Source organism: Salvia hispanica, chromosome 1 (assembly GCF_029641045.1).
Source record: "Salvia hispanica isolate PSC_SH4W2 chromosome 1, Shi_PSC_v1, whole genome shotgun sequence".
Lineage (NCBI taxonomy): Eukaryota > Viridiplantae > Streptophyta > Magnoliopsida > Lamiales > Lamiaceae > Salvia > Salvia hispanica.
Window position 1 is genome coordinate 29,788,504 of NC_142692.1, and position 17,555 is coordinate 29,806,058.

Here is a 17,555-nt window from a genome sequence, read left to right on the forward strand (position 1 = left end):
GGGGGAAGAGAGAGTAAATGAAAGTTGAATTGACGGAGAGAGAGTGGGTTGTGAATCATCGCTGATAATTATACCGCTGAAATCTCGGACATTCAGTTTTGAAACTGCTACATATTTTTTTCTGATACCAATTTTGCCCCGATAATGTACGAAAATAGCCAAATAATGTAGCTCGGCTGCTTTAAATCACATTCATCAAATCCATCTATCCTATGGTTGTGATTTGTTTTGTGTATAAGGCTAAAGGGGTGTAAGGACCTTAATGCACCCTTGTAATTAATATGTATTTCAATTCATAATTTTTAATAATCGTAGAATTTTCTAATTTAAATCCACTTTTATATATCACAAATCACATCAAATGAGAGTTTACACTCAAACTACACTTTGAAAGTATAAGTTTCATGAGAAAAATTAAGATAAGAATTTTCTTAGATTTGCAGATGATAGGCATAAGGTGAAGGAAAAAGATGAGATGAAGAGAGAAAGTGACATGGGGTGCTATACATTTCGTGGTTATAAAAAATAATTTTAGTAATTTAATTTGGAGACTAAGGATAAATCTTACATTCATTATTTGCATATATTTTTTTAATTATAAGAGTACTAACTAGTGTGTACATTGAGTAATTAAGGGATATGTTAAATCGAATTTGGCAAAAACTGATTCGTCCATTACTATGAAGCACTATAATAACCCAGTTACAATAGCAGGCCCAAATAATTTATGGCAACGACGTCGTACGGGGTCATTGAATTGCTTTCTTGAGAGGAAAGACAGCTTGAGAAAAGTGCGATTTCAACCCTCAGCATAATCTCACTCGCCCTGCCCTCTCTCTTTCTACGATTGATTGTTCGTGATAGTTGATTCGAGGTCACGATGCCAAAGCAGCAAGCAAATTGGTCTCCCTACGACAACAATGGAGGGTATTGTAAACCCTATGTGGATATTTTTTCATAAGCAAAGTGAATGCCGGTTCCGAATTCTAACTGCTGAAGTGTTTGGATGTTGTGTGTTTTCTATGCAGGACCTGTGTCGCGATTGCCGGAGCTGATTACTGTGTGATTGCGGCCGATACTAGAATGTCCACCGGCTACAGTATCCTTACCCGCGATTACTCCAAAATTATTCAGCTGTAAATCCTTTTGATTCATACTGTGTTCTCTTCTGACCGCTAAGTTGCTTTTGATGTTTCCCCATTGGTAATCTGAATTAGGTATAATGTACTCACATTTGTTATGTGTTAAATGAACGGGCAACATATAACTGTGAAACAATTTTGTAACCAGCTTTTCTTGTGATCTAGAGGTGTGCCTTTATATTTTTCATTCGAGAGAATCAAGTGGGAAATAATGAAAAGAAAAAGAACTTTTTTATCCCCCATTTGAGTGAATGTGTTGATTTTTTTTTTGTGAATAGAACATAACACTGGGTGGCCAAAAACGATTTGATTTATTTTCTCTTGATTCACTGTATCATCCTCTGGCAAGTCAGCTCTTAGAAATGAGAATTTGGGCTTGCCAAACTAATTTATTAGAAAATGGAAAGTTTACGAGCTAAGTTGTTAGTATCTTCTATCTTTCTGGTAGATTTACATAGATGGTTCGATTTTTTGACACCTAGTTCTATTGATTGAAGTATTTGCGTCTTGGAGAATAAACATGTGCTTGATATAAATCATTATTTCTCTTTAGCTATTAAAATTTTGATATCTTTTGCTGAACTTGCGTGAGTTCTATTAGAATTAGCTTTTTAATGCAACATGGAGGTGTCTCGTTATTGATTGTTAAACAATCTGAAAAGATTGTGCATGTTATATCCCTCTATTGTAAAAGTGGTCTCTCATCGCTATTTCCATTGCTTCATGAAATCCACCTCTATTTAATCTTCATATGCCTAGAACCTTCCCTTGGGAAAATTAGCCTTTCTCTTTTTTCTTCTGGAATTTTGATTGGCCACGCATAGCCCATTGATTTCTCTTAGTAATGCCTATTGTGTATACTGATTGATTTCTTGTTAAATTACTATTGTATATCTTTTCACTCATATCATGTGTAATAAGATTTTTTTGGTTCATTTTACCATGTAGAGCGGACAAATCTGTGATGGCCTCCTCAGGTTTTCAGGCTGATGTAAGAGCACTGCAAAAGGTCTTAGCAGCTAGACACTTGGTGAGTTGCTGAAACATACCGTATACAGGCTATTAATGTTTTTTTAAAGTATTTACATCTTTTCTTGCTGAATATGTTTGTATCAGCTGCAGGGGCTTGGTAATATACCTCTATGTTGCCAGCATTCTATGCCAATAGTTCTTTTCTGTTTCTTTTTCTTTTTCGCTTTTGGGTTATTCTGATGGTATAATTATGTAACATCCAACAATATAGATGACTCTGAGATTAGGTTATGATTCTTAAGTTGGACCAGGTAAGCATGTTCTGCTCGATAGACTTTACAAATATATTAACATCCACCAATAATAGATGACTCTTAAAAATATGTTTTGGACAGCTTTCGTATTAATGGTTCTTTAATTTGGCTCGCACAAGCAAAAAAGTTATCATTTCTTTTTTCCTTTGGTGTAGCTTTATCAACACCAGCACAACAAGCAAATGAGCTGCCCTGCAATGGCTCAGTTGCTTTCAAATACCCTCTACTTCAAGCGTTTCTTCCCATACTATTCTTTTAATGTCTTGGGGGGCCTTGACAGTGAGGGTAAGTGCAAAGGTTACTTTAGTTTGATTTATCCCAAATCTTTTCTGTTAGTTTGTTGATCTTTTCCTACATTCTGAAATTATCAAAGGAAAGGGCTGTGTCTTTACATATGATGCTGTTGGATCTTACGAACGAGTGGGATACAGTGCCCAAGGTTCTGGTGCAACTCTTATCACACCCTTCTTGGACAACCAACTGAAATCTCCAAGTCCACTTTTGTTGCCTGCTAAGGTTTGCATTCGAATTTCCGTGTGACTCATTTCTGGCCTCACCTTGAATGTCTGAATGAACGATGATAACTGCAGGACGCAGTGACTCCACTTTCAGAGATCGAAGCCATCGACTTGGTCAAAACCTGTTTTGCATCAGCAACCGAAAGAGATATATATACAGTAAGTTTGTGTTCACCCAAGCCTTCCAGTTAGTAAGATCAAGTGTAATGATTTAGCTTTGGCTCTATCGGTTTTTTAAAGTTCTCTGGGGGTTCTTCTCTATGAATGTTGCGTTTTACTTGTGCCCTATAACATACTCCCTCCATCCCTTGCTAAGAGAGTCGTTTCTTCTCGGCACGGGATTTAAGAAAATGAGGTTTTGTTAGTAAAGTGGAGAGTGAATAAGGTAAGAGAGGGAATAAAGTAGAGAGGAAAAAGTAAGAGAGAGAGAGAGAATGCCAAAAAAAGAAATAACTCGCTTATTATAGGATGACCCAAAAAGGAATATGAATCACTTAGCAAGGGAAGGAGAGAGTAATTTAGGTTTAAGGTGGTAACTAACGTATGATTTGATCAGTGGGTAATAAGCCTTTTATGTTATGACATCATAAGATAATCTATCGTAACTTGCTCACTGTCATGTTGAGAGATTGACCAAATTTGCCATAAATTTTCGTTATTAACTAGGGTCCTGACCATTCTTATCTAAAGATTCAAGGATCAATCATCTTAGATATTTGAAGGATCAACTGTCACTGGGGACCATTCTTATTTCCTCGACCTTTTGATGATTGCAGGGAGACAAAGTGGAGATGCTCGTATTGAATGCTAGTGGTATCCGTCGAGAGTTCATGGAACTCAGGAAAGATTAGATCCATCCCTGTTTGTTGTGCTCCAGCTTTCCCAGAAACCAGAGATGGATAGTGTCCGAGGATGTGCACTTACTCGACACACAATTTTGCTGGGGCACCATCAGTTTCCTCATTTCACTACCAATCACATGGATTCTCTGCTTGTATTTGGATCTTAGTTTGTGGCAAATGTATGGATCGTGGGTTGGTAACTGTAATAGTTCTGGAAGAATTTTAATTATATGAAACTTAAATGAAACCAGTTTGTTTGAAACGTGGATATTTCTTTACATTCTCTCTATAACTGAGTTTAGCTATTGGCTACTAGATGATAAATAGGTCTAATATTCTACTAATTCATTTCACACATTTTACTATAGGAGTATATAAAAGTGTAGTTCACATTCCACCCACATTTTTAACTCGTTTCTCCTAATTTTGGACGGAATGGTATATGAGTATACTAGTTTCCAAGAAATAAATAGGAGAAAATGAGGTGATAAATTAAAAATGTTTTTTGACGAGCTCCCTTCTTCAAAGGAAAAGCGACTCATTCATCTTAAAAAGGTAAATATAGTGAATTCCAAGAAAATAAGATAATCAAAAAAATGTACTGTAACTATCATACTGCTGTTAGTACTTTTTATATGGATACTAGATGAGGGGCATGTTAGGGTGCCACCACCACTTAAAATAACACTCTATATCACCATTCTTAGCCAATCATTTGTACACGTGGACGAATAATAAGCTGCCACGTGACAATTTTTTTTTTTTTTTAAATCTGAAAAAGACGGCCAGCAATTCGTTGCTCTTTATCCAGCAATTTTTCTTATCCAGCAATATCCGACACATTATACAGCAATCTATAGATTGTTGTGTAATGTTTGTAATATTGTTGTGTAGCGTTTATAATATTGTTGTATAAGTGGTGTCACGGTGTCACTTTAAGAGGGGTTGTCATTTTAACACAAACCTACTAGATAAACATGCATCTTTAAAATTTTAAAAAAAAAGTATAATACCATTTCAAATACTTTTTTTTCTCTTAGATAATGATTTTGCACGAGCTTATGTAAATATAAATATTATTATAGTTACTTCTCCATTAATCTTTTTCCTTTGAGGTGAGATACTCTTATTAGAGCATTTACAAATTACAATGGGAGAAAAGAAGGGAGGCGCGAGTCCCCATTGTGGGGTCGGGGACTGATAGAACCTGAAGTTCGATCAAGGGAATTGAGCACCTGTTTGTGATGAGAAACACTAAGAACGATAAACCTAGCGGAGGCTAGGGTTGAGAGGATTATGGTTTCGAGGAAAAGAATTTTATTTCTTATTTCTCGATGATTTTTGACTCTCTAATGAACTCTTTATATATAGAGTTCGGACCCTGCTTGATTCGACTTACGATTCGGGAAAGAATCAAGAAGAAAACCCGAAAAGATTTAATTAATCTAAACTAAGCAATTGTTCCAAAAATAAGGAAAGCAAAACTAAATAAACAAAAAGATACGATCCCAATAAATCCTAATTCTAATAGGTGACGAAGTCTTTAAACTTTAAGGGTCGAGACGCATTCCGTCTGGGTTTGTCCTTCCGTGCTTGTGCTCGACTCGTTCTCTCTCTGCGTCTTCCCTTGTCGGTTGCTCTGCATCTTCATTGGCGTGGCTTGCTGGTGAGCCTCCGCCTTGGCCAACGGTTGGATCCCTATCAACTCCCCCCCGGTTAACAACCGACTTGTCCTCAAGTCGGAGTGTAGGAAAATGCCGAAGTAGTTGGTCTTTTGGAACCCACGAAGGCGTAGAGGTATCCGATGACCAATGCGTCAGCCACTGGCACTGAGGCAAATCGTCGACTAGGACTGTCCTCTCCGCTGAGGCCGAGACCGGGGCATCGATCGGATGGCTCTGATGGAAGTCGGTCGGCAACTGATGATGCGCAGTGTCGGACAACGGAGGCACGAATGGCTTTAAAAGAGAGACGTGAAAAACGTCGTGGATACGACTCTCAAGAGGGAGCTGCAGGCGGTACGCCACCTTACCAATTCGTTCAATGATCGTGAAAGGGCCATAGTAACGACGACTGAGCTTAGCCGAAACTGGTCGTCCCACTGAAACTTGGCGGTATGGCTGTAAACGGAGCAAGACTTGATTCCCCACATTGAACTCCACATGGCGCCGGTGTTTATTTGCCGCGGCCACCATACGCAGCTGCGCCCGAGCTAAATTCGCCTTTAACTCACGCAGAAGAGCAGTGCGTTCCCCCAAGTTCGCACGGACTTCCGCATTCTCTGCTGGACCAGGCGGTGACCCAAAAATGTTTGGGGGGTCTCTCCCGTAAAGTGCTCTAAAAGGAGACATCCCAATGCTCACATTCTCACTACAATTCATTGTCAACTCCGCCCATGGCAAAAATTCAAACCACTTTCGCGGCTGTTCATATGTAAAGGCACGAAGATATTGTTCGAGAGCACGATTAGTTACCTCTGATTGACCATCAGTCTGCGGGTGATAGGCGGTCGTAAATTGGAGCTTCGTCCCACTCAACGTCAATAACTCCTTCCAAAATTCGCTCATGAAAATGGTATCCCTGTCCGAAAGTAGTTTGTCAGGGAACCCATGCAATTTTACCACGGTATTAACAAAAAGTTGTGCCACTTTTGGCGCATCAAAACTGGTCGGAAGGGCGCCAAAATGCGCGTACTTAGATAAGCGGTCTACGACCACCATAACAGCGGTGTAGCCATGCGACGGGGGAAGTCCCACAATAAAATCCATTGAGGCCGCAGCCCAAACGGAATCCGGGATTGGGAGCGGCTGTATCAGTCCCGACGGGCGATCAGTGATGTACTTGGTTGCTTGACAAACCGTACAAGCTGCCACGTAGCGTCGAATGTCAGCTCTCATTCCCGGCCAATAAAACGACGAAGCCACTCGAGCAAAAGTTCTTTTCTCTCCCGGATGACCTGCGGACTTTGCTCCGTGACACTCCGCCAGAATGTCCATGCGTACCGCGGAATCGCGGCTAAGGTAAAGGCGGTGCTTGAAAAACAGGAGGCCATCTGCAGTTGCCACGTGTGGGGGGGGGGTGAGCCTGCTGAAACTGCTTCGTGGAGGCTCAACAAATCAGCCAGCCGAGAATTTTCATTTCTAATAGTCTCCAAAATCGCCGGGAAGGGGCGGGCGAATAATGTGAGCAGGTTGGCCTCAGAGGCCAGCGGATCGGGATCGCGCCGAGACAAGGCATCGGCCACACGATTCGAGGCGCCCGATTTGTACTCAATCCGAAACTTGAACCCCATCAACTTACGGATGTAGAACTGCTGATCCGGTGTCTGCACGATTTGCGAAAGTAACTCCTTCAAACTGCGCTGATCGCTCCGGATGATAAACTCGCGGCCCAATAAGTATTGTCGCCATTTCTGAACCGACTCGACAATCGCGTACAACTCTTTATGATAGGTTGACGCTACGCGACGTCGCGGTCCCAGCTTCTTGCTAAAATATGCCAAAGGATGCTCCTTTTGCAGCAACACTGCCCCGATGCCGAAATCAGAGGCGTCCGTTTCAACAATGAAGGTGGCATCAAAGTCCGGCAAGTGGAGCACCGGAGCCTAAGTCATAGCTTTCTTGAGTGCCGAAAAACTCGTCTCTGCCGTTGGAGACCATAAAAACGCCTCTTTCTTTAACAAGTCGGTGAGGGGGGCCGCAATGATCGAGTAATTCTTAACGAAGCGGCGATAGTATCCGGTGAGTCCAAGAAATCCCCTCAATTGTTTTACTGATTTCGGGGTCGGCCACGCTGTCATGGCCTCTATTTTTCCGGGGTCAGCACGCAATTCTCCTACTGAAATAATATGGCCCAAATAATCAATAGTATCCACCCCAAAAGCACACTTAGAGAGTTTGATGAAGAAGCGGTTCTCAAGCAGGATGCCCAGAACCTTCTCAAGATGGCCAACATGATCTTTCATAGTCTTGCTGTACACCAGTATATCATCGAAAAAGACGATTACAAAAGTGCGGAGGAAAGGGCGAAATATGCTATTCATTGCCGCCTGAAAGGTAGATGGGGCATTTGTCAAGCCGAAGGGCATCACCAAGAATTCAAAGTGCCCATCGTGCGTGCGAAACGCCGTCTTATGAATATCTGCTACGTTCATGCGGATCTGATGGTATCCCAAACGTAAATCCAGCTTTGAAAATACACGAGCTTTATTCAGTTCATCGAATAGTTCATCAGCCGTAGGTATTGGAAATTGATCCGGGGTGGTGGCAGCGTTTAATGCTTTGTAGTCGACACAAAATCTGAAAGACCTGTCTTTCTTACGGACCAACAAAACGGGCGACGAGAAAGGACTAGTACTCGGCTAAATAACGCCCTGCTGTAGCATATCCTTCACCTGCCGCTCGATTTCTGTCTTCTGGAAATAAGGGTATCGGTATGGCCGAACATTAATTAGGCGAGTCCCGGCAGGCAGATGGATCTTATGGTCCCACATTCGTGGCGGTGGTAACTGGTCGGGAACAGCAAATACTCCGCCAAAAGACCCCAAAACCGCCGCAAGCTGAGGGTGCGGCTGTAGAGGTTTCTGTGCCGGTGAGAACTGATCGATGTCCGGAGGTGTCTGGATTACTTCGAACAACTCACACCCCTGGTCGGATCCGATGAGGGAAAATAAACCGTTGTACGAGATCTGCCGTGGGCGCGCATCCTCGCCCCGTAATACGATCGGTCTGCTCCCCCAATTAAATTTCCATAGTCTGATCTCTGAAATCAAAGGATACTTTCCCCAGGTCCTGTAGTCATTGAACACCCAATATCACATCGGGGCCCTCCACCTGTAAAATAAATAGATCGATGTCGAAATCGTGGCCATGCAAGGATATAGGAGTTTTTCAAGCAAGCATATTTGCAGCGCCATTCCCAACAAAAACTCGAAACGGAGCAATAGATTGGATCGGGAGACTTAGCTGTTCAGCGATGGTGGGCTTGATGAAGTTATGGGTACTGCCACCATCAATCAGTACGGACACCTCAGAATCCCGAATTCGGCCCAGTAAATGAAGAGAGCGCGGGCGTACTTTCGGTCCAATGGCATTGATGCAGGATACGTCCCCAGTAATGGCCATGTTCTCCCCATCGTCGTCGTTATCAGAGGCCTGATCATCGACGAGTGAGTCATCCTCATCGTCGGCCCCGATGAGAACATAAAACTTATTGCTGCAGACGTGCTCCGGTGTATGTTTCTCCGGGCAATACCAGCAAAGCCCCAGGCGGGTCCGTTTGGCCCTCACAGCCGCTGAAATCCGTACCACCGGAATGTTCGGTCGCAGGTTCGGGTTCTGATTTTGCCGAGGCTGAGGTTGTGTGTTGAGAGCCTGTTGTTGGGGTTGTCGTGGCCGGTTATCCCTCTCAGTCCAGTTGTTCCTGTGGTTGGTCGGTTTAGGAGCCGACAGTTTATGGCAAGCTGCTGAACGCTGGGCTAACGCGAAGGTCTCTTCCAAAGACTCTGGTCGGGACGTAAGCAATTCGTGTTTCATCGGGTCTTGTAAACCCGCGATGAAGAGGGAGATCAATGTTGGTTCACCTACATCGGTGGTTTTCTGCATGAGTTCCTCAAAGGCTGACTGGTAGGCCTCCACCGTAGATGTCTGGCGTAATTCGGCCAGGCACCCTACATGATCTACGTATAAATCTGGGTCGAAACGTTGCTTGATGGCCAGCAAAAATTGTTCCCACGACTTAGTCTTGCAATTATCCTCCCAATAAGTCAACCAACTGCTCGCCGGGTGATCGAACAGATAGGCCGATAGGTGTAATCGATCCTTGAGAGGCGTGTAATGATAATTGTAGTAACGTTGAATACTACGGATCCACTCCGCAGCATGCTCACCGTTGAACCGCGGTGCCACCGGTTTAACGCGCTTAATGGGTTCCACCTCGACACCCTCCGGCGCCTGCACGACGGACGGAGGAAGCCGCCAGCCCTTAGCGGTTGGGCGTGGTCTTGCGGGTCCGGTGGCCTGTTATGGAGACTAGCGTCGATCAGCAGCGAAAGACTCTCCTCAATCTTACGGTTCGTCGACTCTTGGCGCCGTGTGAACGCCTCAAAATCGAACTGGTTGGACGACATCTTCTTGTCGAAGTTGGCATAACGGATCTTCATATCGAACAACTGCTCCGTCAGTTCCTCATTCGTGTAACGTCGCGGCGGGGATTCCTCGTCGCCGGTCGGTTTAGCTCCTGATGATGACATACTGACGGTGGGAGAAGAGGACACAGTGAAAGCACCAAATTGATAGAACCTGAAGTTCGATCAAGGGAATTGAGCACCTGTTTGTGATGAGAAACACTAAGAACGATAAACCTAGCGGAGGCTAGGGTTGAGAGGATTATGGTTTCGAGGAAAAGAATTTTATTTCTTATTTCTCGATGATTTTTTACTCTCTAATGAACTCTTTATATATAGAGTTCGGACCCTGCTTGATTCGACTTACGATTCGGGAAAGAATCAAGAAGAAAACCCGAAAAGATTTAATTAATCTAAACTAAGCAATTGTTCCAAAAATAAGGAAAGCAAAACTAAATAAACAAAAAGATACGATCCCAATAAATCCTAATTCTAATAGGTGACGAAGTCTTTAAACTTTAGGGGTCGAGACGCATTCCGTCTGGGTTTGTCCTTCCGTGCTTGTGCTCGACTCGTTCTCTCTCTGCGTCTTCCCCTTGTTGGTTGCTCTGCATCTTCATTGGCGTGGCTTGCTGGTGAGCCTCCGCCTTGGCCAACGGTTGGATCCCTATCAGGGACGGGCGTCGTTCGGCCTGAGGCTGCCGTAGAGGTGCCAGGATAGGCGCGGCCGCACGGGAGCCTGAGGCCGCGTCGGAATAAGGGGTGGGTGGGGTTTCTGAATTTTTTTAATTTCAAATTCTATAAATATACTTCATGTATGCAGTAGTTGAAGATAAAGATGACAACATAAAAATTGGCATGATGAATCGGGACTGTGGTGAGCAACCACCCACTCAAGGTGCACTTGTAGAGTTTGGCAATTATTCAGCCTTCCAGCTTCTATGTGCCAAGAACAAACCCACCACAACCTCCAAAATGACTTGATCAAAGAAATTTGTGCATGCACCAACATTTTCAGTACCGCTGTACTTTTTACTTTATTTTTTAAAATTTTTTAAGTATTTTTGCATTTTAATTTGTAAGAATTTGTAATGTTTTAACAAAGTGAGTTTATGTTATATATTGTTTAGTATTTTAATTTTAGAAGTATAACATGAATAATGAGTTAAATATTCAGACCTAAGGAAGGGCGTGGAGAGAGAGATGTAGGGTTGTATGCCCTACCAAGCCGCAGTGCAGTTGCTTGTAGAAGTTTGATTAACATTTGATAGAAATGAATGCTGAAGATTTTGATTTAATGGCCGATGGATACCAAAAGAGTATGTTATTGCAATTAAATACTAGTACTACTACATTTCAATGCAATGGAGCAAACACCATCCTCGTTCGTGAACTCCACTAAAGTTTAGAATATGTTAGATCTGTCAAATAAATTAAACATCATAGATATAAAATGAATTACACGCACACATCTAGGAAAATAAAAGCAGATATAATATTTTACATATGTAAATTGAAGCTTGGTGGATATGGGATTGTAGTGTGGTAAATCATCAAAATTGGAGATTAAGCATAGAGTTGTAGGTACACTTAATATCCTTGTTTACAAAGACCTCGTAAACACCCGATGCAAGATCTGTACAGAAACAGCTTTGCCATGGATATAAATCTCAATTGGAGGCACAGGCGTTAGACCACCACAATTCACGAGTCATTGTCTGTTTCAGTCCTCGTTTCTTCCAATTGAAGGTTTTGAACGGAGGAGCAGATCATATGAAAGATCAAATCATCTGGAGACACCCGCCAATTCAACATCATATACAAGCCATGAGTCCGGTGGAACATTTTCACCTGCTCCATGCTTCCCAAAACTGCACCATGAATGATAACTAAGATAAGATATGCATTACCAGAGAACAGAGATGTTGTGGACATCAGTCATGGAGAGATCAGATATAAGTATTCATGACTTGGTAAAGTGATTCATAGCCATACCCCATAGATGGTGGGACGATGAGCCTCCTCACATCACCAACATGCATACCTGAACATCATGTGACTTATGTGTGAAGAAAATAATATGAGGAAGTAGAAAGGAAGGAGGACTATATTTGTGTTTCAAGCAAACTACCTTCGATGCCAAGATTCCATCCATCAATAATTCCTTCATTGCCTGAGTAAAGATGAAGGGATGATTTTATTAGAAAAATATATAGACCCAGTTTCCTATCCAGCTATCCTTCTGGCAAAAGAGACCACACTGCTCAAATTAAATAAAGTTAATACCTAAACGAAACTTGCAGGGGCTCTTGCCCACATTCGAGTCAAATATATGACCGTTCTCCTTCAAAATGGCAGTGTAAAAAATCTTGACCTGATCCATAGTGAATTTAGGCAGAGTGGTAAGTAGTAAGATCATTAAGTAGTAAGATCATTAACATAACTAACAGATAAAAAATGGAGCAGCTCTAAGTGGTCAATTGACTCATATCTACCTTTTTCCCACGAGAAGCTACTTTTCCATCAGGAGGTCCATTTGCCACCTCTTCAATAATGAGTCCATTTGATAGGGTCCTGTTCTGTGTTGGTTCTGCATTTGAAGTATAGTTCTCGGATTTCACAGGCTTCATTTCTTGATGGTTCGCTGTATCAGGCAATCCCATATCAGACTCTCCATTGCCTTGATCTTTCTTCTTCTTCGTCGCCTTCTTAATTTTCTTCTCCGGTTGACTAGCAGTATCCAGTAAACCAGCTTTTATGCTGATGTCACTGTAAGTAGAAACTTCTTTTATAAATTGACATGATTGGGCTTATATAGCCAAAAGATATACAAGTAATAACTTATGTGCTCAACTTATGGACCATGTGATCTTGAATGAGTCCGAAAAGGTTGCTCACCTCTACCAACATTACAACATAATATACTCTGTCTTTAATTGTATCGTTAGGAAATACTAGCATTTAGCATTCATATTGAAAGAACCACTAATGTATGTCTTGTTCAATTTTTAAAGTTTCAATGTAAAACAAAATGAGAAAATAACATGCATCACCTCTGAGGACAATTCTGAAAGAAATCCCAAAGAGAGATAATTGCAGAAAAAAATCAGAAAACAGAAAACAATCAAGATTCGATACTAACTTGTCAATCTGCTTTTTTATAACTACATTTGCGGCTGACACATCCTTCTTGCTGTCAGTATGTAATAAATTCTGCTCGAGGTAATCATCTTCAGCAACATTTTCTGATTTCACATCAACCTCTTCTTTACATGCCACTTCAGACTGAAGTAGTTTCCTTCTTCTCTTTGATTTCCTACATTTGTCCGAGGCCAGTTCGGGAGCCAATTGGTGATCTTCAATATCCCTGTTTTGAGTATGCATTATAAGATGAAGTTTTACCCATAGCTAGATTTTACTAGCAGGAAGAGAGTTACACCATCCAACTGTCAAATCATGCCAAAAAAAAAATACAAGATAAAATGCTTACAGATTTTTAGAGGCTTTAACTCCATCCATTTTATCTTCTTTGTGATTATAACCCTCATTACTTTCATCTTTACTGGCCTTCTCTTGTTCAGCCCGTTCTTTTCTTTTCTTTCTTGGTTTTGCTCTGATCCAGAAATATTGGGTGTCAAGTAAGAGGCATGTTAATGGTTTACATAATTGGTAGTGAGTCTAAATATTTGCATAGCCTCTTGATAGATACACTACTAGTAATTACTAACCGGTCAAGGGAATGCATCTGGTCCTTCCCATTGTCTGCAGGTACATTCTGCTTGACAATATTGCCTTCTACACCAGTGGAAGTTGTCTTCTCAGATTTTTTACTTTTAAAAATAGATAGAAGGAAGCCATCATCATCTTCACTGTCATCTTCAGACTCCACTACTTGGCGTTTCTTAATAAGTCGACTGCGTCGACCTTTTGCATTGTTTGGTTTGTCACTTTCTGATGCAGTCTCATCCTCTACAATAATAATTTAATAAATAGAAAATGTTCATAAGGTAAAGTGAATAAGTACTGATATTTTTTTATATATTATAAACAATAAAATCCTATCTATCATTCTTACAAGAATCAAACCTTATAATTAAAAATCTATAAATCACATTAACAAAGATGCAGGTGAACATCCAGTTATAAGAAACAGAACCAATAACCCTTGGGTGTCTGTAGAAAATACCTTTGCTTCTTGAAACAGGGGATGGTGAAAAACTTTGTGGTTCTTCATCATCATCAATGAAACTGTCTTCATACTCGTCATCATCTGTTTGATAACTAGATTCCTCTGTCTGACTATTTTGAATATCCACCCCATATGATTCTCTATTGGACATAAGTGAAGGACATACATTTCTCAACATGCAAACAAATAGTATTCAAATCAGTTTCCCACCACGAGAATCAGTGTACCTGTACAGGTGGTGTGATAAGATCATGCATTTTTAGAAGCAAAGAGGACATAGTGATGGTAAATGTCTTATATCAACCACACAAAAGGATACGAATCACTTTGATGACCCGACTGCTGATTTTGACGAATGTAATAACCAGTGAGGTAGACACTCCGAGGGCCAATAACAGAAAACACAACATCATCTGCCTCCTCAAACTCCAAATCTAAATGGCATGACTCTGCCTGGTTGGGCAGCAAAGCACAGAGCAAAACTGGACTCTTCTTACCCACATTACATTGTACTATACTTTTCTTGGTAGCATCACTGATCCCCAGAGTTGCCTATGCAATTCAGACACCAGATACACACAATGATGAAATTCCATATAGCAAAATACACAGAATTTACACAAGAAGCGAAGTATGCTCCTATGATTTCTATCCTTGTTTTTTATCTGAAAAGATTGTTTTTTTATCTGAGAAGATTGTTTTCTTAAATGATACTGTAAAAGAAAGAGCACAACAACCACTCAAAAGGCTAGTATTTTTTATGTTTGAAATTTCTCATAATCCAATATAATGAATTAGTATAAATTTAGACAATGGGTTGTTTCAGCTATTCAAAATTAGTACCTGGGAAATCCGCAGCCTTCCTATGGCCTTCTCACAAGAATGAATAACAGGCTTTCCGGGCTTCACCTCAACACCTGAAATTCACCAACAGGTTTAGGAAAATAAATACTCCACTTTATTGAATAATTTAAATCCTTTAAAATACATTAGAAGTATCGATTTTGAGCCAATAGATGAAATACAAGAACAAAACAAGAAAATTTGAAAAAGAGGGGCGTTGGTAGAAGGAAGGTTCACCCCAGAAAGCCATCAGTGTTCGTAAATTCGAATTGAGCAAACTATTCTTCCCTTGCTTTTCAAACCCTAGAGAGAGGCAAAGGTTTAGGGCTTATATATCTTCAAATATTTTTTCTTTTATAGTAGCGCTGAACCGCGGGATTTCAATAAATCACATTCCATCCTTCCATTTTTTTATTATGCTGCAATATAATTTGAATGATCTTCTAAAATATCTTAATTTGAATGAATTTATTATTACGTGTATTAAATTTAATATTTTGGTGAATTATACTTTTAAATTTGTCGATTATGAAAATAGCTTGATTCCGACTACATATGATGTGATTACAGCTTGTGTTATGTTGATATATAATCAATGTTTTTACCAAATAAATGTAATGTTATAATGAAGTAAATTTGTGAATTTACCATACATACAAAAAGTTTGGTCAATGTTTCAATTAGTACAAAAAGTTTGAAGTTGACATAAATCATATAAAATGGTTGACAAAGTTTGAATATAATACATTCTGTTACATTCTCATTAACACCGTAAAATTTTCTCAAAACTATAATCCTAGTGCATTCTATTATTCTATATGCTCAGCCGCTCTCCCCCTCCACTGCAATTTCCATAAAAACATGGGGTATTATTGAAGGAAAAGTTAGCGTAGAACAATTTTGTGTGGCAATTTCTCTATACTCAGCCTCTCTCTCCACCGCCGCACACCCCTTCAAGAATCAAATTTCATCCACAGTGCGTCAAGAATCACCACGACCCAGACGAAATCAAGTCCAAATGCAATCTTCTCCAGCTGAGCCGTACTGAACTTGGCCGTGCTCCCAAAACACACATACACCATCAACACTGTAATGAAGAGCAAAAGAGAGCCTATGTTCCAAGCCCTTCTCCCTCCTGTAATGATCAGCCTAGTCGGCCTCGAGCTCGCACAAGCTTTCACCACGACGTCCTAGCTTCTCACATCATTTCCTGCATCCTCTTGAAGAAATCGTCGGCATCCTCATTTCTGCCAAAATTTCTCTTCCACGTGTGAAAAGAAAATGCCTTGCCTTTTTGAATTTTTTTAATAGCATTTGTTGTCATATGAATGAACAAGCATGAAAATGAAGTACTACTATAAAGTAAGATGATAGATTTGAGAATAAAATTAGAAAAAAGGTAACGGTGTTAATGAGAATGTAACATAATGTATTATATTCAAATTTTGTCAAACATTTTGTATGATTTATGTTAACTTTAAATTTTTTGTACTAAATTGAAACATTGAGCAAACTTTTTGTAGGTATGGTGCAATTTGATAGTAGTTGGCGACTATCTTTAATTAATGCAACGTTAATACTATAATTTAATTTTGTCCCTATGATGTTGTTCAACCTTCCAATTTTTAATTCAATAGATGACATTTAGATTTAGTTTTTGTATTAAGAATGTGGTCTCACCCTAATACAATCACATATAAGTGGCCGAGATTTATGGAAAATGCGGATCATTGCAGTTTCATTTTTTAAATCGAAAGATGACATTTATGATTCATAAATATACGATAAAATTTTCAAAAGTAATGCAAGCACTATGATTAAATAAGAGAAGAAATGTAAAAATAAAGAATATAAAAGAAAAAATGACCAATTTTAATGAACCGCGTTGTTTGGATTATTGTTAAAAGACAACAATTTGTGCATAGATGAGACAATTGAGAAAATTTGAAACTTTCGTGATTTAATATTCCAATTTTAAAATTCATAGGACGAACCAGAATTTGATCAAATTTTATTATTTAAATGAATATTAACTATTTTGTTTTTCTAATAAGATAAGTTTTATTTCCACTAACAACACTTCAATCATTACACTTTTGCATTAACACCTAATATTGTTAACTAAAAAGAGCTATCATAAGTTAATCATATATGGATTATCATATATTAATAATTATTCATAGCAATCAAACGTCATATAATAAGACTATTTTTATGGGTATAAGTACTAGTACTATATATGTCTGTTATTAATTGTCTAATTTAAAATTGATATGAATTTTAGAATTAAAGGGACGTGAATGAAAAAAATATAAAATATAAATTGTACATTTATATACTTCTATTATTTTTATAATGAAATGTGAGACTTATTTTCTAAATTTAGTAAGATTGCATTTAATAACAACGAATTACCATGATGAGTGGTTTATTTTCTCTTCGGACCGGGTGGAAGCCCCGTTCCGTCCAAAACGTCCAAATACGATTTGCTTAGGTGCTATCACTATTCGTAAATATGATGATATATTTAAAAATACAGATTAGCATTATTAATTGAAAAAAATATTATTCCATATTAGAAGTTCTCTTTTCTGTGTTATCTCATATTATT

At 39.7% G+C, this 17,555-nt stretch overlaps 2 protein-coding genes across 2 annotated transcripts; one reads left to right on the forward strand and one right to left on the reverse strand.

Moving 5' to 3' along the window:
* Positions 1–732: 732 nt before the first annotated feature.
* LOC125218236 (proteasome subunit beta type-1) lies at positions 733–4,050 on the forward strand. Its single transcript, XM_048119871.2, has 7 exons — positions 733–927; positions 1,029–1,136; positions 2,091–2,172; positions 2,584–2,713; positions 2,802–2,944; positions 3,019–3,105; positions 3,723–4,050. The coding sequence occupies exons 1-7, from the start codon at positions 881–883 to the stop codon at positions 3,795–3,797; spliced, it is 672 nt and encodes a 223-aa protein (XP_047975828.1). The 5' UTR covers positions 733–880; the 3' UTR covers positions 3,798–4,050.
* Positions 4,051–11,327: 7,277 nt separating this feature from the next.
* Positions 11,328–15,321, reverse strand: LOC125218099 (peptidyl-prolyl cis-trans isomerase FKBP43-like). Its single transcript, XM_048119693.2, has 12 exons — positions 15,182–15,321; positions 14,945–15,018; positions 14,421–14,653; positions 14,099–14,241; positions 13,641–13,881; positions 13,403–13,525; positions 13,055–13,279; positions 12,408–12,681; positions 12,199–12,286; positions 12,044–12,085; positions 11,908–11,956; positions 11,328–11,783 (listed from the first exon to the last, which is right to left on the reverse strand). Exons 1-12 carry the CDS (start codon positions 15,192–15,194, stop codon positions 11,699–11,701), a joined length of 1,590 nt encoding a protein of 529 aa, XP_047975650.1. The 5' UTR covers positions 15,195–15,321; the 3' UTR covers positions 11,328–11,698.
* Positions 15,322–17,555: the final 2,234 nt, after the last annotated feature.

Coding starts and splice junctions, on each gene's coding strand:
- LOC125218236 (XM_048119871.2), top strand. CDS start 881: ATGCCAAAGCAGCAAGCAAATTGGTCTCCCTACGACAACAATGGAGG. Junction 1,137..2,090: donor TACTCCAAAATTATTCAGCT/GTAAATCCTTTT, acceptor TTTACCATGTAG/AGCGGACAAATCTGTGATGG. Junction 2,714..2,801: donor GGGGGGCCTTGACAGTGAGG/GTAAGTGCAAAG, acceptor AAATTATCAAAG/GAAAGGGCTGTGTCTTTACA.
- LOC125218099 (XM_048119693.2), bottom strand. Junction 13,280..13,402: donor GTTAAAGCCTCTAAAAATCT/GTAAGCATTTTA, acceptor TACTCAAAACAG/GGATATTGAAGATCACCAAT. Junction 12,086..12,198: donor CCCCTGCAAGTTTCGTTTAG/GTATTAACTTTA, acceptor ATCTTTACTCAG/GCAATGAAGGAATTATTGAT.